Below are 25599 nucleotides of genomic sequence, written 5' to 3'. Positions count from 1 at the left end.
GGAGGAGTCCTGAGGAATGATGAAGTCCCATGAGGGTGACTTGAAGGGTGGTGATGGCTGAAGAGGGCATTGGCATTGCTCTGACATGCTGGAAATTTAGAACATAACTAGATAGAACTGGTAGCTGGAAAATGGTTGTTACTGTTTCCTTGGCATCTTAAATTCTGTTGAGATTTCTAAATTTTATTTTTTGCCTCAGTCATCGAGCTATTAGAAACAAGTGAGTATTGTGATTATGCTTTTTAATCTCCTTTTTCTCTAAGACTCGTCAGCAAACTGGTCTGTGGGCCAAATTCACCCCACCCCCTCTTTTTGTACATCCCACTAGTTAAGAATTGTTTTTGTGTTTGTAACGGGTTAAAAAATTAATAAAAGAATAACTTCTTGTGACACATGAAAATAAATTAAAATGTCATTGTCCATAAATAAGATTTTAGTGGAACTCAGCCACACTTACTCATTTATGTATTGTCTATGGCTGCTTTTGCACTACACTGACAGTTGAGTAGTTGAGACAAAGGCTGCACGGTCCACAAAGTAAAAAGAAAACTGACTCTTTACAGAAAAGGTTTGCCAACCCCTACTCTAAAATAATAGGAATCATTTTCAAAACAAGCAGACCTCTAAATCATAAGGCTTGTTAACAAGAGGCAAAGATGGTAGGTAAATAAATCTACTGATAAATTTCTTGTCTCCATTAAATGTCTGTGTCCCCCATACATATACCAACTAGTCAAATTGGATAGACTCCTTTCCTGTGCTAAAGCAGGTACATCTTTAGCTTGGTGGATCTTAATATCCAATCAAAGTATCCTAAAGGAAGTAGATGGCAAATGTTATTCATAGCTTAAAGAAGAGGATCTTTTCACAGCTTAACTAGGGGTGGGTGGGGCTTCTACTCTAACAGCATAGGGTCTCTAGCTTTTTCTTTCTCTACTTTATTGTGCAAAATTTCAAACCAATTAGTGGTTTGCCGCTTTTGCTTTATGCATAGTATATATATATACTTTTTTTGGCTCAACCCTTTGAAAATAAGTTACAGGCATGATGTTTCACCCTTAAATATTTTAGCATACATCACCTAAGGAAAAGGACTTTCTCCTTACATAACCATAAGAAGTTTGGCATAAAATATATAGTATGTATTCATATTTCCCCCAATTAAACAATGATGGCCTTTAAACTTTTTATCCAGCGTGCTATCAAGGATTAAATACTCCAGTCCAGAATAGGCCCCTCCTCCCCAACTTCAATCTCATGCTACTGACGTTTTTGAAGAGTCCATAACAGTTGTAAACCAAAAAAAAAAAAAAAAAAAGAACCCATTGCCGTCAAGTCTATTCCGACTCATGGGACCCTATAGGACAGGGTAGAACTGCCTCATAGAGTTTCCAAGGAGTGCCTGGTGGATTCAAACTGCTGGCCTTTTGGTTAGCAGCCATAGCTCTTAACCACTACGCCACCCGGGTTTCTGGTTGTGTTGCACGATGCCCTAAATCTTGATTGTTTCCTCACTGTTGTTACTTCCAGCTGCCATCAAGCCTGCCTCGCATCTACCACATGTACAACGGAACAAAACTGCCTAGTCCAGCGCCATTCGCCTGGTCAGTTGGGGATTGTTCCATTGTGATCCACGGGGCTTCTATTGGTTGATTTTAGGAAGTAGGTCACCAGGCCTTTCTTCCTAGTCCATCTTAGTCTGGAAACTCCACTGTCGGACAGGTGGTGGCTGAACATGAGGTGCGTTGGCTGGGAAATGAACCCTGTTCTCCTGCATGCAGGGTGAAATCTACCACAGAACCACCAGTGTCCTCTCTTTAGAACCTGGTTAAACGTTTTGGCAAGGATACTGCACAGATGATGTGAGCTTCCAATTATATCCCCTCAAAATCCAAACCAAACCCATTGTTGAGTCGATTCCAACTCATAGCAACCCTATAGAACAGAGTAGGACTGCCCCATAGGGTTTCCAAGGAGCACCAGGTGGATTCAAACTGCCAGCCTTTTGGTTAGCAGCTGTAGCTTTTAACCACTACGCCACCAGGATTTCCATATGCCCTCAAGAGGCACATAAATGTCAGTTCTAGCTTTTTATTACATCTACCCACCAGCTGATGAAACACAGCGTAAAGTAGCAATAAGGTGGGAAAAATGGGGTTTGTGTTCAGACCTTCATTCAAATCTGACTTATATGTTGTAGCTGTGATTGTGGATAAGTTACCCATCCTTCCTATGCTGCAGTTTTCTTATCTGAAAACGGGAGCTACTTTACAGGGCTATGAGAGTGAAAAATTGGTGAGATTGTGTCTTATGTTTATGATTGTGCTTGGGAAAATGGTATAGGCCTAGCCATCCTCCTAAGCCCTGCAGGTTTTCTTCACTGTTTACCTGGGAAGCTTGTCCTTACCAGCACAAGTTTGCAGAGGCATTGTTCAGGTTGCCCAGTTTCATTTCATTTACCGACATTGGGAAGTTCAGTTGAACACAAAGACACAAGTGAGATGCTTCTGTGCAGCTCCTGGCTCTTCACAGCTGTAGCCATCCCTTTGTATCTGACGATTACTCCCCAGTATTTTGATTTTAGAATTACCTTGTTTGAGCAAGTCTATGCTCTAAGATTAGATTCTGCACATTTCTCTGAAAACATGGAGAATGTCATTTAAGATACACACTTGCCTGGTATAAACGAGGACAGGCTTTTGAGGCAGATGTGGACTCAACAGTGCAACTTTGTGACCTTAGGCACATTAGTTAACCCGTGAGCCTCAGTTTCCTCATCTGTGAAGTGAGTATGACAGTACCAGATAAGGATGTGATGATTGGGAAGTAATCTCTTCCCAAAGAGAGAGGTGACATGAATTACTGTGGGGACAAAGGGGGGGGGCTAGCTGGTGACCTGGGAGCCCAGGAGGTCCTGCTGGTTCATGGGCTCCATTGGTCTATTATCTGTGGAATGTAATGGGAAAAGTTGAAGGTTCTTTGGGCAGTAATCTGAAACCTGGTGAAACAAGGACTTCTGAGATGGGAAGAAAGCCTCAGGGAAGTGGCAAGGTAACAAAATCACCACCGTCCCTCTCCATCCCTTTCCATGTCTAACCCCAGATACTTCCTGATGAAAGAATTTGGCTCCAGTGGATGGAAAAACGAGAATTCTCAACTGATGATGGACAGAGAACAGTTAGGGAATTGGGATTCCCAAGAGCCGGAGCCCAGGAAGGTAAAGGATGTGACTACCCAATGGGACAGGAGGGCCCAAAAGCTAGGGTGGGAGTCTTTACTACTAACAGCCAATAGTCCCCACCATCACTGTCGCAGTCATCTCATGCTGCTATAATAGAAATACCACAAGTGAATGGCTTTAACAAAGAGAAATTTATTTTCTTCACAGTAAAGTAGGCTAAAAGTCCAAATTTAGGGCATCAGCTCCAGGGGAGGGCTCGCTCTCTCTGTTGGCCTTCTCATCAATCTTCCCCTGAACTAGGAGCTTCTCCGCTCGGGGACCCGGCATCCAAAGGACACGCTTTGCTCCCAGCACTGCTTTCTTGGTGGTATGAGGTCCCCAACTCTGCTTGTTTCCCTTTCATCTAAGATAAAAGGTGGTGCAGGCCACAACCAAGGGAAACTCCCTTTACGTTGGATCAGGGATGTGACCTGAGCAAGGGTGTTACGATCCCACCTTAATCCTCTTTAACGTAAAGTTGCAATCACAAAATGGAGGACAACCATGCAATATTGGGAACCATGGCCCAGCCAAATTGATATATTTTTTGGGGGAGATACTTAAAGCCATGACAACCACCAAGAACCTACCATCCCTACTAAAAAATAAGAAACAAGACTGAGAACCGTGGCCTGGGAGGTACTTTGCTGGGGACAAATTACCTAATAAGCAAGGTATGCATGGGCTTACTTGTGTTGCTTACTAATCTGTAGTGCACAATTTCACCTGTTTTTCAACACATCAAAGAGTAGGACATAAATAAGTCGTGTGTACCTTGCTTACTGATTAGTCTGCCCCTGTAATTGTCCTGTTCATCATTAGGTCCCCGGGACTTAGTACAGGACCTGCCACACAATTTGAGATGAGTAAAACTTTTATAAAGTGGCAGCGCTGAGGCTCCCCAGACCCAGCAAAGGAGCCAGCACAGTCACTCGGTTAAGGTCTGAGTAGCAGGAGTGAGAAAGAGGAGTTTGTGCCCTGTGTGCTGTGTCAATTCTTGCCCTAGAGCTTCATTCTCTTACAACCTGTTTTGTTGTTTGGGGCCCCAGGTGTAATTTGTTTTTCATAGATTCCTGGTGAACATAGTAAGTGGAAAAAAAAACTATCCTATAGGATAGTTGGGTGATCACAGTTTCTTCATTAATAGAAAATTTAGACTATATAGGTAATTTCTGAGATCCCTCTCAGCCCCAAAGCTTTGTGATTTTAGTTTAAAAGTTTTAAGGGGGAGAGGGCATTCATTCAATAAATATTACTGTGACCTTGTGCTAGAAACAAGGGATACAAAATGAATAGGTTAGTCTACCCTTGGGTGGTGCAAAGTCAAGTGAGAATTTAGTGCCACTAAATACTTAGAACACTGTGTAAGGTTTGTAGTAGGGTTCATTTCTTCAACACATATTGTATGCCAGGCACCATTCTAAGCACTTTACAATTTATTTAACCTCACGATAGTTCCACTAAATTAAAAACCAGATGCTATCGAGTAGACTCTGACTCATGGCGACCCCATGTGTGTTAGGGCTGTGCTGATTATCAGCCTTCAGAATACAAATAGCTGATTATTCCTAAGTAGATGGCCAGGCCTTTCTTCTGATGCACTCCCGAGTGGACTCAAACCTCCGCACGTTCATTTAGCAGCAGAGCCTGTTAACCCGTTGTACCACCTGAGGACTCCCCATTTCTTAGCTAAAGAAACTGAGACATAAAGAGCTTAACAAACTTGCCAGTAAGTGGCAAAGATTCAAACCTAGACAATCTGGCTTTAGTGGCCATGTTCTATCACAGAATTAACAGTCTTCATTACTAATGAGACACCTGGGAGGGACATGTATGAAAGTGCTCAGATTCTTTATTGCTGCAAGTTCCTGGCGATTTTGTGACATCAAGTAGGTTTTGATCACATTTTCCTTGGACTTTCGTGAGGTTTCCATCAGTTTAACAGGTCGCATGGGGGGTGGGGCTTTTTTAGAGTCCACCAGGACCTGAGTTCAAATTCTAGATACACCACTTGACTGGTGAACATAACCAAGCCTGAACCTCATTTGTGTACAGGAATAACCATCTTCTTTACTGGGAGATTATGAGGATTAAGTATTAAATTGAGCTGCTTGAAATTGCTGTTTCTGGAGGTCAGAAACGGTCTAACGTTATGCGCTGGTGAAATCTATCAAAACGGTAACGATCCTTTCCTTTGCGCTCCTGATTTTTCAAAAATCCCAACCCTAAATTCTTTATCTTGCCTAAGACATTGTTCCACCCAAGGGTTTGGGTGGCCCTTGGGGCCCAGAGGTCCAAAATCTCCAGCCCTAAATTCTCCTGCCTAAGGCATATTTCTGCCCAACGCTTTGTGTGGCCCTGAGGGCTGAGAGGCTGCACACTGTTGACCTACCCTGTGGAGTCCAATAAATTAGCCACGGGACAGCCTCCTGGGATTTCGCAGTTCCTAGAAGAATCCTACAAAAAAGTTTGGCAGCCAGCCACAAGCACATCCCTTGGGGACCGAAGAAGCCAAGAGCCTTGACACAGGCTCCACGGCCGGCCACACAGACAGCGTCCTTTCGCCCACGGCCTACTTTGTCCTTGTTTGTCGCTGTAGTGCAGTGCCATTGGTCACGCTTAGGGAGCGGCATGCCTCGTACAAGGTCTCCGGCACCGCGCGGGCTCTGCCGTTAGACTGTCGACCTAGGCACTGCCTACAGGTCCCTGAACCTCTCGGGCCTGTTTCCTTTTGCGGAGAAGGGCGCTAATACCTCCCTTCTTTGTACGGCGGCTTTCAGTTCAACTCAGGTTCTGCCGGGTCGGGCCTGGGGTAGCGCCAGCTGCGGCGAGAGGTCGTCCGCGGGACACTGCAAGAGGCGCGGAGGGCGGGTGTGCGCCAAGGCGTTAAGTTCGCGAACACTCGGCGCACAGCCCCAGCCCGGCATCAATATCAATACCTAACTTCGACCGTAGACAGAACTAAACCTCGACAGCCCCAGGCTCGGACCAACGAAGACTCAGACCGTAGTGTCCCCGAAAGGAGGAACGGACACTACGCGATCCCGCGGAACACTTGGGACAAGCCCAGGGCAGGACAGGCCGGAAAGGACCCGGCGAGGACAACCCGCGCCTGCGCGCCGCCATCTTGCTAAGGCAGACTCGGCTTCCCTCCCGGGCGACCGCTCCTTAGCTATGAGGCGGGGCTGCGCGATCCGGCGGGGCGGGGCCGGGCCATGGCCGCCGCGGAGCCCACGGCGCGCGCGGCGCGGGCGTCTGCCCAGAGACCCCGGCCCACCGGGGCTCCGGGCCGCACAGCAGGGGCTGCGGGGCCGCGCTCCGGGAGAAGCGGCGGCGGCGTCCCCCAGCAGGGGGAACGGACCTCTGCGGCCGTAGAGAAGCGCGGGCCGTACGTGGTGACGCGCGCGCCCTCCATTCAGGCCAAGCTGCGTGAGTGTGGCTCGATGGGGAGCCCGGGCGGGCTGCCGCGTCCCTGGGGCGGGCTCCGGGAGCCCCGCTGGCTCTCGGCCCCGGAGGGAAGGGGTTAGGTGCAGCCCACCCCCGCCCCCGAAATCTGCCCGGAGAGAGCAGCCTCCCGGCGCTCGGGAGACACGGCGGAGTGGGAAGACCCCTCTGACCCGGGCCCTTTGACTTCCAGAGAAGCACCGGGACCTGGCCAAGGCCGTTCTGCGGAGAAAAGGCATGCTGGGGGCCTCACCGAACCCCCCCGACTCTTCAGGGAAAAGGTCTCAGCAGGCACCACCTCCTTTAAGCCGGGCAGTTCTCAGAGAAGGCCTTAGTCCTCAGGGTGGGAGACAGTGCTCATGTTTAAGGCCGAGCTGGTGTCCCTAGACGGCGGCCTGTCAGATCACTGCCTTTAAAACGGGGAGAGGAACAAGCATCTCTTCCTTTAAGGATGTGATATTAGGAAAGGGCTTTGGAATAAGGGGGTTCTGTTTAGTGCATATAGGATCATTCATGTGTCTGAATTAGGGAGGAGGATTGCGGCCGGAGACGCCAAGAGTGAGGTTAGAAAGCAGCGTGGGAACAGCCAGTGCTGTTTTTTTAACAGAATAGTAAACTCTCAGAGCTGTATAGGATCTTATCCAGTGCCTGCTTTTAAACAGATAAGAGCTGAAACTCAGAGAGGTGAAGGGATTTGCCTAAGGACTTGCTGTTTTTCTGTCTTCTAGTTAAATAAAGGGCTTAAGGTCCCTATGGGGGACTTATCCTGAGTCAGGAAAAGGGAGGTGTGCTTTTCCTGAGGAGAAGGTGGGGGCAGTGGCCTGAGTGCCTATTCAGAGGAGCAGTAGCCAGATATGAGGAGCTGCAGGCAGTGGTGGCTGTGTGATGGGCAGAAGGCAAGTCAGGAGTAGTGCAGTCAGTTCTGTTCCCATAAGGAGTGTCTATACGGCTGTCCCTGTGAAATGCTGGTGATTTCTCTTCTGTGCATGGTCTCTCCTCCTCTACCTCCCCACAGGTCAGTGAAGTTTAACAAGGGCTATACCTCTCTTAGCCAGAGTCCAGATGAAAACCTGGTGTCCCTTGACTCTGACAGGTGAGTGCTTCCTTGGAAATGCCCCTTGAAAAGTGACTTGGATACAGCTGCAGATGCGTGGTGCCTGTGCTTGTTCCCTGTCTCTACCACGGCCCTTTATGCATGTCCCAGGCCTGTCCTCTTCTGACCACTAGCCCTTCCTAGGGTGGCTTGGTTAGAGAACTCACGGGTGATGCTGCTGCTCTTGGATTTGGAGCGCCAGCGTTGTCTGGGGGACTCATCGTGCCCTGTTACGTATGTACCGTTACTGAGAATGACCTGCCCTGCCAGAGCCAAATGAGGGAGCTGTTTGTACTCATGGATTCTGGGCTTGAGTTTTATGGTGTGTGATCTTTGCTCCACAAATCTTCCAGACCCGTTTGCATGCTTTCCACCTTGCCTTTTGCAGCTGTTCTCCACAGGCATCCCCCTGAACTGACTGTCTTCCTCTTCTCCTAGTGATGGGGAGCTGGAATCCAGATACTCCTCCGGGTATTCCTCTGCAGAGGCAAGTCCAGAGCACCTTTCTGTGTGGGGCCAGGCTGCAGGCAGCATCACCGCTACTCCCAAATGCTTGTCTGGTGCCTGCCATATGCACAGCACTATGCTAGACTTCCAGTCTGTTCTCCCATCTTCCATTCTGCCCTCTTCCCCCAACAGAGGTGTAGGTGTCTGAGAAGGACTGTTGAAAGTCCAGGAGACCACAGACCCCAGAGCTGGAAATGACCTCCAAAGTTTTCTAGTCCAGGCCACCACTTAGAAAAGGAATCCTCTTGATAAATCCCAGCTAGGTGTTTACTATTCTGCTTGCTTGGATGTTTCTTATAATTGGGTACTCACTACCTCAAAGCAGCCTCCTGCCCACTCCCAACACACACACACAATTCCCTTGGAGAGCTCTTAGAAAAGACTTTAATGCTTTGAAATGTCTCCTTGGTCTGGTCCCATTGGTCCTATGCCTGTTCTCCAGTGTATAACACAATAATTCTAGTCTCCCTTCTTTTGATTGTCTTTTTTCTAAGGTCAGCATTCCTGTCCCTCCCCCACCTACCTTCCACCAAGCTTGCTTTCTTCCAGGCCAGACAACTTGTTCTTCAGTTGTTCCATCTATGGGACACAGACTGAGATACTCCTGAGCTGGCCTTGTGGACATGTGTCCAGAGTGAATATTCTGATTGTCCTAGACAGGAACACAGGGACATAAAGTTCTGCCATGTGCAGCTTATTGCCTTTGACAGAGGTAAAGTGCGGGGACATAAGTGTACACCACTGGTATTTCTTATTCTCCTGGAAACCCTTGGCTACCTTCTGAGTTTCTGCCAAAGAGAATAGGGGCAGTTTGTAAATTGTGTCCTCCTTGAATGTATGGGTGTCTAAGATTGTTAAAACTAAGAAAAATTAGCCAAGAACCAGAGGAAGTCCTACCCTGTTTCCAGCCTCATTTTCTTTCAGCTCAGCAGAACTGGTAAAGCCAGGCTGCTGATAGGTTCCACTTTGCAGGGATCCAGCCCTGCTGACATCAGAGGTTAACATGTCTCACCAGCAGTGCAAAGCTGCTCCCCACCCTGCTCCACTATAATCCCTATTCCCTACTGGTCTGTCCTATTCTGGTGTCATTGTGCCCATAGTCTTCAGACCAGTCCGGGTTCCCAGTGGGCACTGAGTTTCAAACATAATCTGGAATCTGATCTTTATGTCAGATGCTTCAGGGTTCTTTAGTGAGAACACTTCCCCTGGGGGTCAGTGATAATGCAGGCCGGGCAGTACTGGCTGTAGCTCCTAGGTACCCCTCACTGCTGGGTGAGACACAGCTAGGAAAAGGTGGCACTTCCGCCTGTAGTCCAAGGATGTTGGGGTTGGCCCATGGGGAGGTGGGGGGCACCACCGACAGGAAGCCCTGGTAAGGGAATGTAAGCCTGCCTTTTGGGCAGCAGTTATTTCTGCTTTGCAGCCTGGCTTACAGTTCCGTCCTCCCCTTCTGCTTTTAGCAGGTGAACCAGGAGGTGAGCCGGCAGCTGCTCCAGGATGGGTATCACCTGGATGAGATTCCAGATGATGAGGACTTGGACCTTATTCCCCCCAAGCCTATGACCTCCTCAACTTGCTCCTGCTGCTGGTGCTGCCTTGGGGACTCTTCCTCCTGCACCCTCCAGTAGGCATAACCTCAGGCAGACACCAGAGTTGGGCCACAAGGCCTGCAGGGCCCTGGTGGCCCTTCATAGCTCAAAGAGTGCAGTGGAAACTGCTGTTAGCCCCTGACTCATTGGGGGCACTGAGAGCCCCTGGGAAGGTCAGTAACCAACAGTTGGACCTTACCTTCTGCTTCTTGGGCCAGAAGCCCCTATCTGGGCCATGGGGTCATAGGTGGAATTCTGCAGTTTTCACTCTGCTGTTGGAGCAGTTTGGAGAAACCACTTTAATAAGAGCAGAAAATACAGGAATTTTGGTTCTTATGGTGGATGACAAAGTGGCTAAGAAAAGCACTAGAGACATCTTGACTGGTATTTGTCATCATGCTCTAAACCAAAAAAACCAAACCTGTTGCGGTCGAGTCGATTCTGACTTATAGCAAGTAGAACTGGCCCATAGTTTCCAAGGAGCGGCTGGTGGGTTGGAACTGCGGACCTTTCGGTTCGCAGCCGAGCACTTTAGCCACTGTGCCACCAGAGCTCCTGCAGGGAGTACAGCAGGTTACTTGACACAGCAGGATCATGGCTTCTAGAATCCCTGGACTTGGTGCCTCCCCCAAGTGGTCTCTCTGGGTAGGTTTAGTTAGTGGTCAGTCCTTGCTTAAGAGAAAAACCGCTCTACCACATACGTATTTAACTATACTCCTTGATTGCTATTCTCCACCTCCGTCTTGGCTAGTTTCTCCACCCAGTCTTTGAACTAAGGGTTGGGTGAGGAAATGGGCGGGCCCCAGAAGCCTGAAGTTTTTGTAGTTACCAGCAGAGGGAGCCGCAGGGAGCAGTCTGGTCCCTTATCTATACAGCTTTTTAAACTTAAGAGGTATAGCTGGTGCAGCTGTGTGTGCTCTGGCCTAGACTGAGGCTCACAGACAGGACGAGGAGGAGGGAACTAAGCCAGTTCACAAGGCCTGAGACCAATCTGCCAATGCAAGAGACCTCCCCTCACCCCAGCATGGCCCATTCCTACAGTGTGGGTCCAGCTCAGGTGCAGCAGAGCCTCTCAGCCCCCAGCCTGAACACAGCAGAGACAGCAGTTTCCCAGCGGTCCCCACTAGGCAGCATCCTTTGCTGTACTGGGCCTCTAGAATTTGCTTTTCAGTGGTTCTTTTTGCCTCACCCAGGGCTGGTCTGAACGGGAATGGACAGGGTTCCCAGCCCAAGGGGCATGACAGTCAGGATTAGACCCCACCTGCGAATGTGTGGCTTCATATATGTCCTGTGACTGCTTAGAGGCATGAGGGATGGCACTGACTTTTCTTATGCTACCATGAGGTGAGCAGAAGACTGAGAAAGATAAACAGATGAGGCCTTGTCATTGCTGGACCACCATCCCCATGAGAGCAATCCCATCAGTGCTTGATTGGCACCTGTCTTCGTATTTTTCTCAAACTGTGGAAGGTCAAGGGGGATACACAGTATCTAAGGGGCTATAGCTGACTTTTATGCTACTAGCTAGCAGCTCCACAGCAGTAGGGAGGTGGAACAGTGCCCAGAGACAGATCAGGCTGGGGTCTGGGAATAGGGAAGGCAGCTAGATGGTTATTCTGAAACGGGACTCTGCAAGCTCTGCCCAGGTGCCCAACCTTCTAAGCACTTTGTGCAAATGCTGGCAGGGAGGGAAAACATTCCATTCTGACCCCTTTGCCCATCCACAGACTGTCCAGGCCCTTCTGGCTTCTGCAGAGGTGGAGAAGTGTGCACAAGGATAGGGCTCAGGTATAGGAGTGTGTGCTGGGGGTGGGGAGAGCTCAGTGGGGGCCAGAAGGTGGCTGCGGAAGCCAAGTGTGGAGCCACATTTCTGTGGCGTAGCTGGCTAGGACTCAGTTGCCTGGGCATTTGGCATCTGCAGGGAGTGAGGGTAACAACAGGCCCCCAACACCAAGGCCCTCCGGGCGCCGTTGCTATGATCAACACTGATGTTTGGCTGCAGCTGTCCCTGGAGATGATGTCCCAGAGCTGGTTGACCCCATGTAGGAGGCATTTCCTGTGTGGAAAAACTTTAGGTCCTGAAGCAGAAGACAGTGTGCAGTAAGGCAGGGTGAAGTGGTTAGCTTTTTGGGGCCCAGCTGCCACAGGTCAAAGTATCAACAAAGGCACCAAGGTAGCCAGAGCCAAAGGCCTTAATTCAGGGTGCTGGGTGTTCTGCAGGTGACAGTCCCCTGGGGAGGGAGGGGTGTATCCAGGCTTACGTCACAGATGGGGTGGCACTATTCAGTGTTTACACAGAACTCTATGGCTTGCCCTTCTACAGCTCTGTAAGTTTGTAAGAATAAATGCCATCATGCTAATTGAGCCGTGTGTACCTGTGTTGCAATATACTTTTTGAGAAAGGCCTGCACTCCAGTCATTGCTCCTGACCTGTGGTGAATATAGCCCCTGCTGTGGTCGTTCCTCCTGGAGACCGCCACACTCACACTTTCTGCAGCTCTTCTCCACGGACATCTGTTTAGGCCTGCTTCATGGGAGACCATGAGCAGAATGGGCCCTTGCAGATCACTTTTCTCTTTAGGATACATTCCTTCTAGCAGACCCTTTCTTGCCAGGTCACCTTTTGTTTTAGCTGAAGAAATTTTGAAGGCCAAACAATCCAGAAGATTGACCAGAACTTTTTGAAGGAGATTCCGTAGAACTTCATTGTAAGGGGTGCCCAGAAAGATTCTTTTGTGCAAGTCAAAACCCCACTCCACAGGAAGGAGCCAATGGCCGCGGTCTCTTTCTGGTCTGGAGAGAAGATTACAGGTCAGAAACCTCAGCAGCAACACAGCTGTACAGCATCTTGCTGAGGTGTGTCCAATTCCTAAAAAGTAGGCACAGAAAGAGTAGACCCCTTTCTAGGCACCTCCTGCCAGCTCAGAAAAGATTGGGTTGTCCTCGTGACACAAACTGATCATCCTGTCCCCAAATCCTTATAATCTACAATGACTGAATGTGCTCTAGGGGAAAGGGTCAAATAGTCAAGTTTCAGGTTTGCAGGCCATTCGGTCTCTGGCACAACTATTCAACTTTGCCATTGTAGCCTGAAAGCCAGGCAGTACGTAAGTAAATGAGTGGGTGGGGCCAGCCTCCGTCTGCTGGCTTCAGTGTGCAGACCCTGCTGTTGAACCAAATGAAACACAGGAGAACCATCCACTGATGACTACTGTATTGCCTGCAGACCTGGAGGACCCAAGGCCTGCCTGCAAGCTCTCCACCTGAGGCTGAAGCTGGCCTCCTCCCCTCCCACTCCTTCCTAATAAAAGGATTCTGGAGTCTAGCTTGCCTGCTCTCAGGGACCTTTTTGAAGTAGGAAGAAAGCGGAAATGAAACATGCAGGGAGGGCTTTCAGCTCACTTCAGGGACTGGAATATCAGAGGCCGACAGCTCGTCACCCCGCAGCCACAACACGGGATCTTTAATTGCTTTGACACAGTAAGAGGATGAGGATGAGCAACGTCTGTCCACAGGCCTTCCTGCCTGCCTTCTCTTCCGCTGAGGAAGCAGGCAGTCCCACAGCCAGAGCCCTGCTCGCAGATAGTAATTACCTAGCCTCTTGCTCTGGGTGATGCTAATGTCGGTCATAGGCGAGCCTGGCTCAGGTGTGAGGAGCGTTGGTCCTTAGTCTTCCAAAGAGGATGGTTCAACCTGGGGTTGCTCAGAGTCATTACCTTCTAGCTCATTCCTCTGTGTGATTGTTTTCTTCCCCAGACCTTCCAGGGTGTACCTGAAGAGTCCAGAGCAAGGAAGGGGTTTAGGCTGGGCCTGAGGAGGTGAGGCTGGCCTACATCTAGGGCAACTGCAGAGGCTATAGCCTCTATAGCAAACAGCAGGCTCGGAATATCAGCAGGTCCTTAGGCACAGTAAGCTTCAGTGAGACACTCTCGTTGGCCCCAATGAAGAGCACCCCGCCACGCTGCAGGGGGATGGGTGCCTGGCCTGTGGGCGTGCTGGCTGTGACTGTCCCCTGCACCATCAGGAGGATGCTGGCAGAGTCCAATGACAAGACCTTGTATTCAGTGACAGAGCCAGGGACCTGGGCAGGAAGAAAGAATAGAATGGTGCAACACAGACTGCTCCCTTCAGCTCATAGAGGCCCAGGCCAACCCCAGGGCATTGAGCGGGACAGCTCTGCCACTCTCTCCCCCACTGCTCAGGGCCTTGGCAGCAAGGAGGCCAGGCCAGTTTCCTGATACAAAGGAGTGGGCAGACCCCCAGGGCCACCAGCTAGCACTTGAACTTGACAAAAGGGAAACCTAGCCCCAGGTGCTGCCAGCCCAGGTATACTCCACATTGTGACCTTTGCCAGGGTTCCTCGTGCCACACAAAGGCCACCTACCATGGCCACGCACTCACCTCGATCTTCATAACAGTGAAGTCTGGCACAGGGGGGTCATAGATGGAGAGGTAAGGGTCTTCCTGACTCCGTGTTGGGGGAAAGAGCCTGTCCGTGCTGGGACTGGGGGTGTAGTTGAGCATTTCACACAGAGTTGGCACATCAATGAACTTGGGTGTCAGGCCGGCACGCACTGTGTTGTCTGAACACGCCATGCACTCCACGCAGTCTGGGGACAAGCAGCTGATATGGGCTAAGCTGATAAAGTATGCCTTAGAGCTTGGCCCTCAGGGGCTGGGCCTTTTAACGTGAGCTCCATGAAGCCCCGAAGAGTTAGGTAAAAATGCTGTGTTAATTTGCATTCTTTCTGGGAAAAGAGGCCAAGAAAGATATCATACAAAAATAGGTAACAGGTTACCCGCTATAGTCAAGGGAAGTCACGTTAGCCCTTGGAACGGCCCTGTACCTTCCCAGCTCTTTCTTCTCCCACTTCTACCATGAAATACTGTGCGTGAGTACATAAGTAGCCAAGTGTCAAAATGGGACACCCTTCTATGGCAACATGCTCAGTTTAATATTAAAAATCTCTAGGTAAATGAGAGACATGCAAAGGCAGTGTAATGCAGGGAATGATCTCCAGCCTTGAACCCAGCATAGCCTGGATTCAAATTGTGATTCCTACACTTATTAGAAGGAGCCCTGGTGGCACAGTGGTTAAAGCACTCAGTTGCTAAACAAAAGGTCAGTGGTTTGAACCCAAGAGCCACTCTGCAGGAGGAAGATGTGGCAGTCTGCTTCTGTAAAGATTATAGCCTTGGAAACCCTACGGGGCGGTTCTAACTCTGTCCTATAGAGTCCCTATTAATGGGAATTGACTCAACAGCAATGGGTATGTACACTTATTAGCCTTAACATCGAGTATCGTGACCTCACTAGGTTGGCGTGAGGATTCAAGCAGTGTCCAACACCAACCTAGCATTCAGCAGCATCCTGCTGGCCATTCCCATGCTGACCCCAGGAACCCTAGGGGGTCAGAGCTGGCCGGACCCTTAGAAAACGTCTCTTCAACCACTCTTTTGTCCATATGGGGAAACAAGGCCTGAAGGGGATGTAGTGGGGCTCACCGCTGAAATGTGGCTCACCTCCTTTCAGGTAGGCATGGGGCACATTGGCCTCCAGAAACATGGCCTCCCCCGGCTTCAAGGTAAGCAGGTTCAGGAAGTAGATGGCAAAGCAACCGATATCCCCTGGGTACTGCTGGTGCAGCTCCAGCAAGAGCTCTCCATAGATGTCTTCCATGTTGTTTCCAGCAGCCACTAAGGTCACAAAGCACCCACAGGCCACTCAGGAACAGTCAGTTGTGTTCATAGTCCTGCCTTGACCAGGAGCCCTAGGGAAGAGTTCCTGCCTGCACAGATCCAGGAGCATGGTGGGCCTGTCCTAGGCACATCCCCAGCCCCATGAGGTCCAGCTTTCCTTGATATTTCAGGCCACAAAAATGCCATTCTCCCTACCACATCTTGACTGTTATGTGCCCAGGACTATACTGAGTACCAAGAGGGCCAGAGTATGGCCTTTGAGGGTTTCTCAACCTTGGCACTAATGACATTTTGGTCTGGATAATTATTGCTGGGGGCTGTTCTGGGCATTGAAGGATGTCTAGCAGCATCCCTGGCCTCTATCCGTAAGATACCAGTAGCAGCTGTAACAACCAAAAATGTCTCCAGATAATTGCCAAATGTTCCCTGGGGCCAAACTCACCTCTGGTTGAGAACCACTGTCATAGGAGCTTAAAATCTAGTTAGAGAGATAACCCAAAAGAGATACATATAGCCAACTGTCCTGGTTAGCCCAGGACTTTACTGGTTTTACCATGAAAGTCCCATGTCTCAGGAAGTTCCTCAGTCCCAGGCAAACTGGGATGTTTGGCCACCCTAGATACCACGAAGCGGAGCATGCAAAGGGCCAAAATGTGTCCTGGAGACTGCCCATGGACAGATGGGCTCTGCCTGGACTAGAGTTGGGAGGGAAGACTTCTTGGAGGAGGTAGGAGTGAGCTGGGTCTTCTGGAATGTGCAGAGAAGCAGGAAGGGTATTTGTAAGTAAAAGCAGTGTATGAGGGGTGCAATGAAGAAACCAGCTGATGGGCTGGAGGGCTGGTCTGAGTCTTCATACACAGACTTGCTGAATGCCTACTCTGCCAAGCATTGGAGACACACATAAAGACTGCGGACACAGGTCACTGGCCTGGAGAAAACCCCAGTTTAACAAGTGTAGACATCGTGACACAGACTCATAGGTGCCAAGGGCTATACCTGACCTATGAACAGGGTGTTATGGGAGCTTAGGGCAGGAGTATCAGTTCTGCCGTGAGTACAATAAGCCCTATGGGAAAGGCATGCAAGCAGAGAAATCTCCAAAATAAACATACAGGGCAAATTTGGGTAAAATAAACAGTTCCTTGTGGCTCAGAGGTGGTAGGGAAATCTCAAGATAGAACCAGAAAAGACCTGTGGGGCCATCTGGAGAAGGGGCTTGGGCTGCCAGGCTAAAGAGCTGAGACCCATCATCTGGACCACATCATCTCAAAGCTGAGAGTTGGTTCTGCCTTATGTTTCTCACTGCCTATGTTGAGCCCCCAACCCAAAGATGCCAGGACCACACCCACCATGGTCCTTAGCTAAATTCTCCTTAGCACAAGGCTGGACAAATAGTAGGTATTCAAGGAAAGATCTAATAATTGAGAACTCTGGGCATCAGGCCTTTGGAGGAGGAAGGACCTCCCTTGTTCTCTTCATGCTTTCTAGCCCCAAAACACAAGTCCATCTACTGGGTGCAGCCACAGGGCTGAGGAAGATTTCAGAATCCCTAGGTGGAAGCATCTTAACAGTCTTCTAGGCCAGGCTACCTCCAACCATCTAGAGAAAATGACCAGTTAGGAGACAGCACTCAACTTAGTGCCCTGCTCCACAAAGACTAGGAAAGAAATGCTAAGTCGCCACAGGCCATCTACATCAGGCCCAATTTAGTGTCCCACTTGGACAACAGGGTTGAGAACACTGTCTCCATAGCTTAATGTCTGTCTATACCAGGGTGCCCAGGATGGGGCTTTGCACCCCTCTTCCCCAGGCCTACAACCATGCCTACCTTGCTGGGAGATCCGCTTCACCAACAGGTTGAGCTGCTCTGCTACCACCTTCTTCTCGCTCTTCATCAAGTGGGAGAAACAGTTCTGCAGAGCGGAGGCCACAGCCCGGGAGTCATGGCTCATACTCTGCTTCAGCTCTGTCACTGCATTATCTCCAACCAGAAACTGGAACTCAGGCACCTCTGCAGGAAGGCCAGGCCCAGGCTCATATCAGGAATGGCAAGATGGAATTGGCAGAAGTGGGGAGTTGGAGGAGGCCTCTCCACCTCAACCCTAGCCCATCACAAGCCCAAGGAGCCAGGCACTGCTAATGAAACTGACGGCTCACCACTAGCCCTAGGTGACAACATCCAAGCCTGTCCCACTGGCTCTGAGAATTGCTCTGAGGCCAACCTGCCGCTCAGTTCCTGTGACATGCAGCCTGTTCTCTGCTATCATTCCCACTCCCCACATATAAGAGACCCAATAAGCACATCCTCAGCATTTTGCCCAACCTTACTCTTCAGAAAGGTCACAATCTCCTCAACTGGCCGGAAGCCACACAAGCCCTGGAAGGAGGTGAGGGCAATGGCCATCTCCGGCTTGTGGTTGGCATCGGGGTAGTGCTCTGGAGCCTGGAGGTGCAGATTCTCTGCCAGCTCCTGTGGGGTGACCAGGGGAAGAGGAGGATGGCTGGGGTGAAGCATCACCTAGCAGGAACACGAGTCCTACCCAGCCCCTGCTCACCACTCTCCCCACTCGCCAGATGGCAGTGGCTTCCTGGCCCTGGCAATGAACCCAGGCTTGGTCAAGGCATGATGGGGAAATTTGGGGTTCAGCCAACCCAGGACAGGGAGAGCTGGGGCTGACTTTAAGAGGCCTGGCCTGCGAATCAGGAAACCCAGACACCAGGCCAAGCTCTGACATAAACTGTGTGACTTTGAACAAATCTCTCCTTTCCAGGTCTTTTCCCATCTAGAAATGAGGGGTTTGGACACATAATTGCTTAGGTGGTGACTCAGTGTTTGTGCAGAAGGCTCCACAGGGATAGGGCTGAGGCAACAGCTAGGGTACCGGCACTGCCCTAGAAGGTAACTCTCACCAATAGCCAGATGGGAAGATGGCAGGTATGTATTAACAAACCTGGGTTGAGTGAGGAGAGCTCAGAACGAGCTGCCTAGGAAAGGGCTTAGAGAAGCTTCCCACGTACAGGCTGGTCAGCTGTCAACTTAGACCCAGCTGCCCAGCATATGTCACCTAGCAACTGGCCTTGTAGAGCTAAACTGGGAGTTGTCAGGTTTGGATTTAGCTTTGGGCTAGAGCCTGGCATGGGTGGTATAAAAACATCAGTGAAAGCCATGGGAGGTCCTTGACAAGCGTTTCTCTACCCTCACCTCTCTACCCTGCCCCAATCCTGTACCTTATTAGGATGTGCCTGAATGGACAGGGCCGTTTTAACGGAAAGCACTTTGAAGAGGAAGGGCAGCTGGCCATTAAAAGTGTCCTTGACTTTTGACCCCAACGAGTCCTGGTTCTCAGCAATCCACTGGCCTAGGGTCTTCTGTGAGATGTGGTTGTCAAGGATCTTGGCATCCCCCCGGGGGTGGGTTCCCATCCACAGCTGGAAAGACAGAAAACTTGGGAGGAATGCAGAAGAACCTGGCGCCACCAGGCTGCCTGCCTAATCCCAGTTACCCCCATGCTCTCCACAGGGCATTCAAGTCCTAGGACAGACCCCCAGGACTGGGTGTTTATGCTCACGCCATCATCAACTTACAGAAGGCAGTAGACCCGCAAACACGAGGAGTCAGGAAAGCCAGGCTCTAGTCCAGGCTCTGCCTCTAACCAGCTGTGGACCCTTGGGCTAGTTATTGCCCTTCTCTGGGCTTCAGTTTCCTCCTCTGTCCCATGAGGAGAATGACACCTGTACTGTCAAGGTCACTGAAGAGCTGTGACTCTCACATAGCTCTGAGAGAGGTTAACATTCATTTATTCCAGTCTCAGAAGCAGAGGCTAAAGCTTTCTTTCCCATGCCTTGGCTGTTTTCCTACTAAATGGGCAGGAGAAATACATATTTCAGATTAATAAAACTGCAAAACTTAGTCAAAGAAAACTTTTAATTGGCAAAGAGTGTGCCCCCAGGCTGAATTACAATTCAGTAAGTACTGAGAGTTCTTGGGGGAAGAAGGGTACTGGAAATCCCAACCCATTATATCAAAATCTCTCTTTTTTTGGTCCCACCATCTGGGTCCATCAACATGCACTGATTTGAAGAGCTAAGAGGGGCCCCTCCACCTTGCTGCCCTCGCAGCTGATCCATATGGCCTGCCTCAGGCTCTTTGAGCAGAAGAGTCTCTTCTGAGGGTGTGGTGGGTTGAAATACAGTCCAAGTCTCACCTCTGCATATGGCTTGTCCTCTGAGATCTGGGCCAGTGGATCACTGCTGGCCAGCAGTAGGGCCACTTCGCTGTTGGACCCCAACTTCCCCCAGGCATACTGCTGCACCACACAGGAGAGTGCAAACACTGGGGACAGACAGAGGGTCAGTTTCAACTTCACTTGTCAGGTCTAACCCTAGAGTACTGGCAATGAGCTGAGAGTTCTGGTTGGAGACCAAACCAAAACCACTGCCACTGAGTCTATTTCGACTCATAGCAACCCCGTAGGACAGAGGCGAACTGTCCCATAGCGTTTCCAAGGCTGTAAATCTTCAGGAAGCAGACTGCCACATCTTGCTCCGGCGAACCACCGATCTTTCGGTTAACCACTGAGCCACCAGGGCTCCTCTGACTGGGGACGGAGTCGTAAGTTGGTAGGTTAAGGCCTGCTCTGCAGGCCTCAATATTCCCCTCTGTAAAACGGGCAGTAAGAACCTTCTGCAGACTTGAAGCTGCCAACTACCTTGAGGTGACGGGGAGAAAACGTGAGGTACCCATCCCACGGCACCCCGTCTCGAAGTGACCCACGCGCAGACGTGCAGACAGCAGAGCCCCCTCCCCCGAGATCCTCCCTTGGGGCTGCACTAACTGCTCCATCCCCGTAGCAGGTGCTCCCACCCCTGTCTGGCACCCATTTATCTTTCAGCAGAGCCCCATGGGGTGGGTTCGACCTGGCAGATGAAGCCGGGAAGGTTCCACAGGACACCCCCACACTAGCCGGCACCTCGGCCAACAGCTCACCTCGTTGAACCGCCATCCTCGCAGCACCGGACCTGGTTTCCCACACGTACGCTCCTCCCGGCAGCACCCGCGGCCCTTCTGCGCCCAGAGCTTCACGGGAAATGTAGTTCTTGTACGCCGCCTCGGAAGTCCTTGAACTCCCTGCAGCCATCCGGGACACATGACTAGACACTCTGTGAATGGATTCCTTCTCTCACCCTCTACCTATCAGGAAGAGCCCACATCAGCCCAGGGTTTTCCAGTACACCGTCTTAAATCTCAGTATTCATTCATTCATCCCTTCATCCAACACAAACTTCGTGAGCACCTACTAAGCACCAGGCACTGTTCTAAAGACTGCAGACACGTCAGGTCAGAGAACAAGATAATGACCTGAAAGCAAGAAGCTCTGCCTTTTTAGAGATTCCATTCTACGGCTGGAAGAGAGACAAACAAGCATAATAAATAACTAAATCATAGAGTATGTTGAAAAGTAATAAGTATTGAAAGGTAAAAAAGTAAGGCAGAGTGGGAAACAGTTTGCCGAATTTAAAGGCTGTCTGTGTAAGCCTCAATGAGGTAATAAGATTTGAGAAAAGACTTGGAGGTGAGGAATGAGGGAAGAGCGTTTCAGTTTCAGGCAAAGAAAACAGCTAGAACAATGGCTGTAAGGTGGGAACACGGGAACATACCTGTCATCTGTCATGTTCAAGGAGTAAATAGCAAAAGGCTGGTGTGGCTGGAGCAGAGTGAGCAGGACGTAGAGGGGCGTGGAGTAGCGAGGTGGTCAGAGAGGACTTCGGGTTTCACCCTATCTCAGTCAGTAGAGGGTTTCAGCAAAGAACTGCTTATGATCCAAGTGGGAACTCACTGATGCTTCATGGCTGGTTGCAAATGTCATACGCAAGGCCCTTAACCTCTCTGAGTTTGTCTTTCTTCCTCTGTAAAATGGGGACCATAATGCCTGCCTTGCAGACTTGTTTGGGGGTCAGGTGGGATGATGTGGGGTGTAAAGCAGTCTGCTCCATGCTCCTCTGACCTTGCCTGCCCTAAGTGCTGCAAGAGCTCAGCACTCTGGCCCCTCCTCCAGGCTGAACTCCTCACAGTAGCACACACAGAAGTCAGGAGAGTCACCAGGAGCTCTTCAAGGGGAAGAACAGCTGGGATTGGGACTTGGCTGTGGAGTAATCTTGTTACATCCTGTGGAGAAAGGCTCTAACATCCAGAACTCCTCAGGCAACAGCCTAGGAAGAGGGCAGCCAGCTGGAGGGGCCCAGGTGCACAGCAGCCAAAGCCCCAGGAAACCTGGAGTGAGGGACTGCAGTCCTAACTCTGCCCTCCACCCGCAGCCGCCCCCCCCAACACTGATTCCCACAGCCTCTAGCACACTTGTCTCAGGAAAAGAAGGGGTGCTGTTTTCTCTGTTATGTTCTGTCCAGATGTGGACAGCAATCTCCCTTGGGGTCCTTGGCTTACTAAATCAGTCCGCATTTCAAAAGCAGCTTTACCAGATATAAAGGGATAAGAAAATGGAAAATACAAGAATCATGGAAACTGTGCAGCTCACCTATCTCTTATTTTGGAATATCCCTCCTCCTCATTCCCCATCTCCTCACCATATGAACCTTCTGTGAGAAGAAGGAGGGATTAGCTAAGGCACAAGGGGTTCTCAGAACACCCACCACTACCACCACCACCACCGAAGTCAGAACTAGGATCATTTCCTTATAGTCTCTTCACACAGAAGAAGGAATTCAGATTGACAGGGGACTAGAAACCCTACCCCTATATACACACAAAAAAATACAACCGTAAGGGAAACCAGGGTGTTTGAGAACCTAGATCCTTCCACCTTCACCTCTTGCTCCTCTAGTAGAACTAATTCCATTTTATTATCTGGTAAAGATACACTTTCATCTCTCTTTTTCCTACTACATTGTAATGTCTAATTCAGCTTCACATTTCTGCCAGTGCCTAGGCTGTAGGTCAAGCTATAACAGCAGCTAACATTTGTTACACACTGGATATTGTGCTACTAAACCTTTTCAAGAATTTTATCACATTCTTAAGGCAACCCTATGAGATTTTTTTTTTTTTTCTCATTGCCATTGAGTTGATTCCAACTCATAGTGACCCTATAGGACAGAGTAAAACTGCCCGATAGGGTTTCGAAGCAGTGGATTTGAACTGTCAAACTTTTGGTTAGCAGCCATAGCTTTTAACCACTGCAGCCACCAGAGCTCTCTATCAGATAGGTACTGTCATTAGCCCCATTTTAGAGATGAAAAAGATGAGTCTTGAAGAGGCGAAGTAACTAAGCCAAGAGTATTGGGCTCTATTCTGCTCTACCTCCTCCCGTGACGAATGAGAGAATGAGTGAATAAATGGTGTCTCTCTCATAGGGAAGTGGACAGATCCTAGGAGATCTTCAGAGATAGATGGGTGGGTGGACTCTACACTGGCAATAGTAAATCTTATTATTTATTCACCAGTCCAGCACTGGACTAGGATGGAGCAGACAAGGAGGCAGGACAGCCTCAGTTGTGGGTACCTAAGTCTGTTCTCTCAGGCTGCAGACAGAAAAGATTTCTGTATGCTGCCCTGGGAGGAGCGGCTGTAGGGACTTAGGGGTAGGTTGTTTCTAAAGAGACATTGTATTAGTTATCTGGTGCTGCTATAACAGAAATACCAAGTGGATAGCTTTAACAAAGAGAAGTTTATTCTCTCACAATCTAGTTGGCTAGAAGTTCAAATCCAGTGTGCCAGCTCCAGGGGAAGGCTTTCTCTCTCTGTCTGCTCTGGGGGACGGTCCTTGTCATCAATCTCCCCTTTGTCTAGGAGCTTCTCTAAGCAGGAACCCTGGGTCCAAAGGACATACTCTGCTCCCAGTGCTGCTTTCTTGGTGTTATGTGGTCCCCTTGTCTCTCTGCTTGCTTCTTTCTTATATCTCAAAAGAGATTGGCTCATAGTAGTCAAAACAGCCTGGTACTGGTACAACAACAGATACATGGACCAATGGACAGAATTGAGAACCCAGGCATAAATCCATCCACATATGAGCAGCTGATATTTGACAAAGGCCCCAAAACAGTTAAATGGGGAAAAGACAGTCTTTTTAACAAATGGTGCTGGCATAACTGGATATCCATCTGCAAAAAAATGAAACAAGACCCATACCTCACTCCATGCACAAAAACTAACTCAAAATGGATCAAAGACCTAAATATAAAATCTAAAATGATAAAAATCATGGAAGAAAAAATGGTGACAACGTTAGAAGCCCTAATACATGGCATAAACATTATAGAAAATATTATGAAGAACGTAGAAGAAAAACTAGATAACTGGAGCTCCTAAAAATCAAACACTTATGCTCATCCAAAGACTTCACCAAAAGAGTAAAAAAGACTACCCACAGACTGAGAAAAAGTTTTTAGCTATGACCTTTCTGATCAGCGCCTGATCTCTAAAATCTACGTAATACTTCAAAAACTCAACTGCAAAAAGACAAATGACCCAATTAAAAAATGGGCAAAAGATATGAATAGATACTCCACTAAAGAAGACATTCACGTAGCTAACAGATATATGAGGAAATGTTCACGATCATTAGCCATTAGAGAAATGCAGATCAAAACTACAATGAGATTTCATCTCACTCCAACAAGGCTGGCATTAATGCAAAGAACACGAAATAATAAATGTTGGAGAGGCTGTGGAGAGATTGGAACACTTCTACACTGCTGGTGGGAATGTCAAATGGTACAACCACTTTGGAAATCGATTTGGCACTTCCTTAAAAAGCTAGAAATAGAACTACCATATGATCCAGCAATCCCACTCCTTGGAATATATTCTAGAGAAATAAGAGCCTTTACACGAACAGATATATGCACATCCATGTTTACTGCAGCACTGTTTACAATAGCAAAAACATGGAAGCAACCAAGGTGCCCATCGACAGATGAATGGATAAATAAATTATGGTATATTCACACAATGGAATACTACGCATCGATAAAGAACAGTGAGGAATCTGTGAAACATTTCATAACATGGAGGAACCTGGAAGGCATTATGCTGAGTGAAATTAGTCAGTTGCAAAAGGACAAATATTGTATAAGACCACTATTATAAGAACTTGAGAAATAGCTTCAACTGAGAAGAAAACATTCTTTTGTGGTTAGGAGAGGGGAGAGGGAGGAAGGGTGGGAGAAGGGTATTCATTAATTAGATAGTAGATAAGAACTACTTTAGGTGAAGGGAAAGACAGCACAGAGTACAGGGGAGGTCAGCACAATTGGACTAAACCAAAAACAAAGAAGTTTCCTGAATAAACTGAATGCTTCGAAGGCCAGTGTAGCAGGGGCAGGGGTCTGGGGACCATGGTTTCAGGGGACATCTAAGTCAATTGGCATAATAAAATCTATTAACAAAACATTCTGCATCCCACTTTGAAGAGTGGCGTCTGGGGTCTTAAACGCTAGCAAGCCTCCATCTAAGATGCATCAATTGGTCTCAATCCACCTGGAGCAAAGGTCAATGAAGAACACCAAGGGCACAAGGTGATTACGAGCGCAAGAGACAGAAAGGGCCACATGAACCAGAAACTACATCATCCTGAGACCAGAAGAACTAGATGGTGCCTGGCTACAACCCTGACAGCCCTGACAGGGAACACAACAGAGAACCCCTGAGGGAGCAGAAGAGCAGTGGGATGCAGACCCCAAATTCTCATAAGGCCAGACTTAATGGTCTGAATGAGACTGGAAGGACCCCGGTGGTCATGGACCCCAGACCTTCTGTTGCCCCAGGACAAGGAACCATTCCTGAAGCCAACTCTTCAGACATGGATTGGACTGGACAATGGGTTAGAGAGGGATGCTGGTGAGGAGTGAGCTTCTTGGATCAGGTGGACACTTGAGACTATGTTGGCATCTCCTGCCTGGAGGGGAGATGAGAGGGTGGAGGGGGTTAGAAGCTGGTGAAAAGGACACAACAGAAAAGAGAGAGTGGAGGGAGAGAGCAGGCTGTCTCATTGGGGGAAGAATAATTGGGAGTGTGTAGCAAGGTGTATATG

The 25599-nt window shown here is 49.2% G+C and overlaps 2 protein-coding genes across 4 annotated transcripts; one reads left to right on the top strand and one right to left on the bottom strand.

Annotated features, from left to right (window-relative positions):
- Positions 1-5713: 5713 nt before the first annotated feature.
- Positions 5714-12221, top strand: FAM219B (family with sequence similarity 219 member B). Of its 2 annotated transcripts, none has more exons than XM_049905999.1 (5): positions 5714-6649; positions 6858-6945; positions 7680-7757; positions 8196-8244; positions 9728-12221. In XM_049905999.1, the coding sequence occupies exons 1-5, from the start codon at positions 6436-6438 to the stop codon at positions 9890-9892; spliced, it is 594 nt and encodes a 197-aa protein (XP_049761956.1). In that variant the 5' UTR covers positions 5714-6435; the 3' UTR covers positions 9893-12221. The 2 variants fall into 2 exon arrangements, with proteins under 2 accessions (XP_049761956.1, XP_049761955.1); XM_049905998.1 differs by having other exon boundaries at positions 5716-6649; positions 9725-12220.
- A 1053-nt stretch (positions 12222-13274) lies between these two features.
- MPI (mannose phosphate isomerase) lies at positions 13275-20628 on the bottom strand. 2 transcript variants are annotated; one of them, XM_049905996.1, is made up of 8 exons: positions 20541-20628; positions 19759-19886; positions 18782-18982; positions 17882-18023; positions 17382-17564; positions 15377-15550; positions 14255-14463; positions 13275-13934 (listed from the first exon to the last, which is right to left on the bottom strand). In XM_049905996.1, the coding sequence occupies exons 1-8, from the start codon at positions 20554-20556 to the stop codon at positions 13716-13718; spliced, it is 1272 nt and encodes a 423-aa protein (XP_049761953.1). In that variant the 5' UTR covers positions 20557-20628; the 3' UTR covers positions 13275-13715. The 2 variants fall into 2 exon arrangements, with proteins under 2 accessions (XP_049761953.1, XP_049761954.1); XM_049905997.1 differs by lacking the exon at positions 14255-14463 and having other exon boundaries at positions 13819-13934.
- Between the last annotated feature and the right edge of the window lie 4971 nt (positions 20629-25599).

This window comes from Elephas maximus, chromosome 13, assembly GCF_024166365.1.
Source record: "Elephas maximus indicus isolate mEleMax1 chromosome 13, mEleMax1 primary haplotype, whole genome shotgun sequence".
In the NCBI taxonomy this organism is placed as follows: Eukaryota; Metazoa; Chordata; class Mammalia; order Proboscidea; family Elephantidae; genus Elephas; species Elephas maximus.
This window is presented reverse-complemented; position numbering and strand designations above follow the sequence as displayed.

Excerpts from the sequence above, each read along its gene's own strand:
- FAM219B (XM_049905998.1), top strand. The coding sequence starts at position 6,436 with ATGGCCGCCGCGGAGCCCACGGCGCGCGCGGCGCGGGCGTCTGCCCAG. Across the intron at positions 6,650-6,857 it reads CTCCATTCAGGCCAAGCTGC|AGAAGCACCGGGACCTGGCC; the intron begins GTGAGTGTGGCT and ends TTTGACTTCCAG. Across the intron at positions 6,946-7,679 it reads CCCGACTCTTCAGGGAAAAG|GTCAGTGAAGTTTAACAAGG; the intron begins GTCTCAGCAGGC and ends ACCTCCCCACAG.
- MPI (XM_049905996.1), bottom strand. Across the intron at positions 18,983-19,758 it reads AGGACAAGCCATATGCAGAG|CTGTGGATGGGAACCCACCC; the intron begins GTGAGACTTGGA and ends CTGTCTTTCCAG. Across the intron at positions 18,024-18,781 it reads TTCAGGCACATCCTAATAAG|GAGCTGGCAGAGAATCTGCA; the intron begins GTACAGGATTGG and ends GTCACCCCACAG.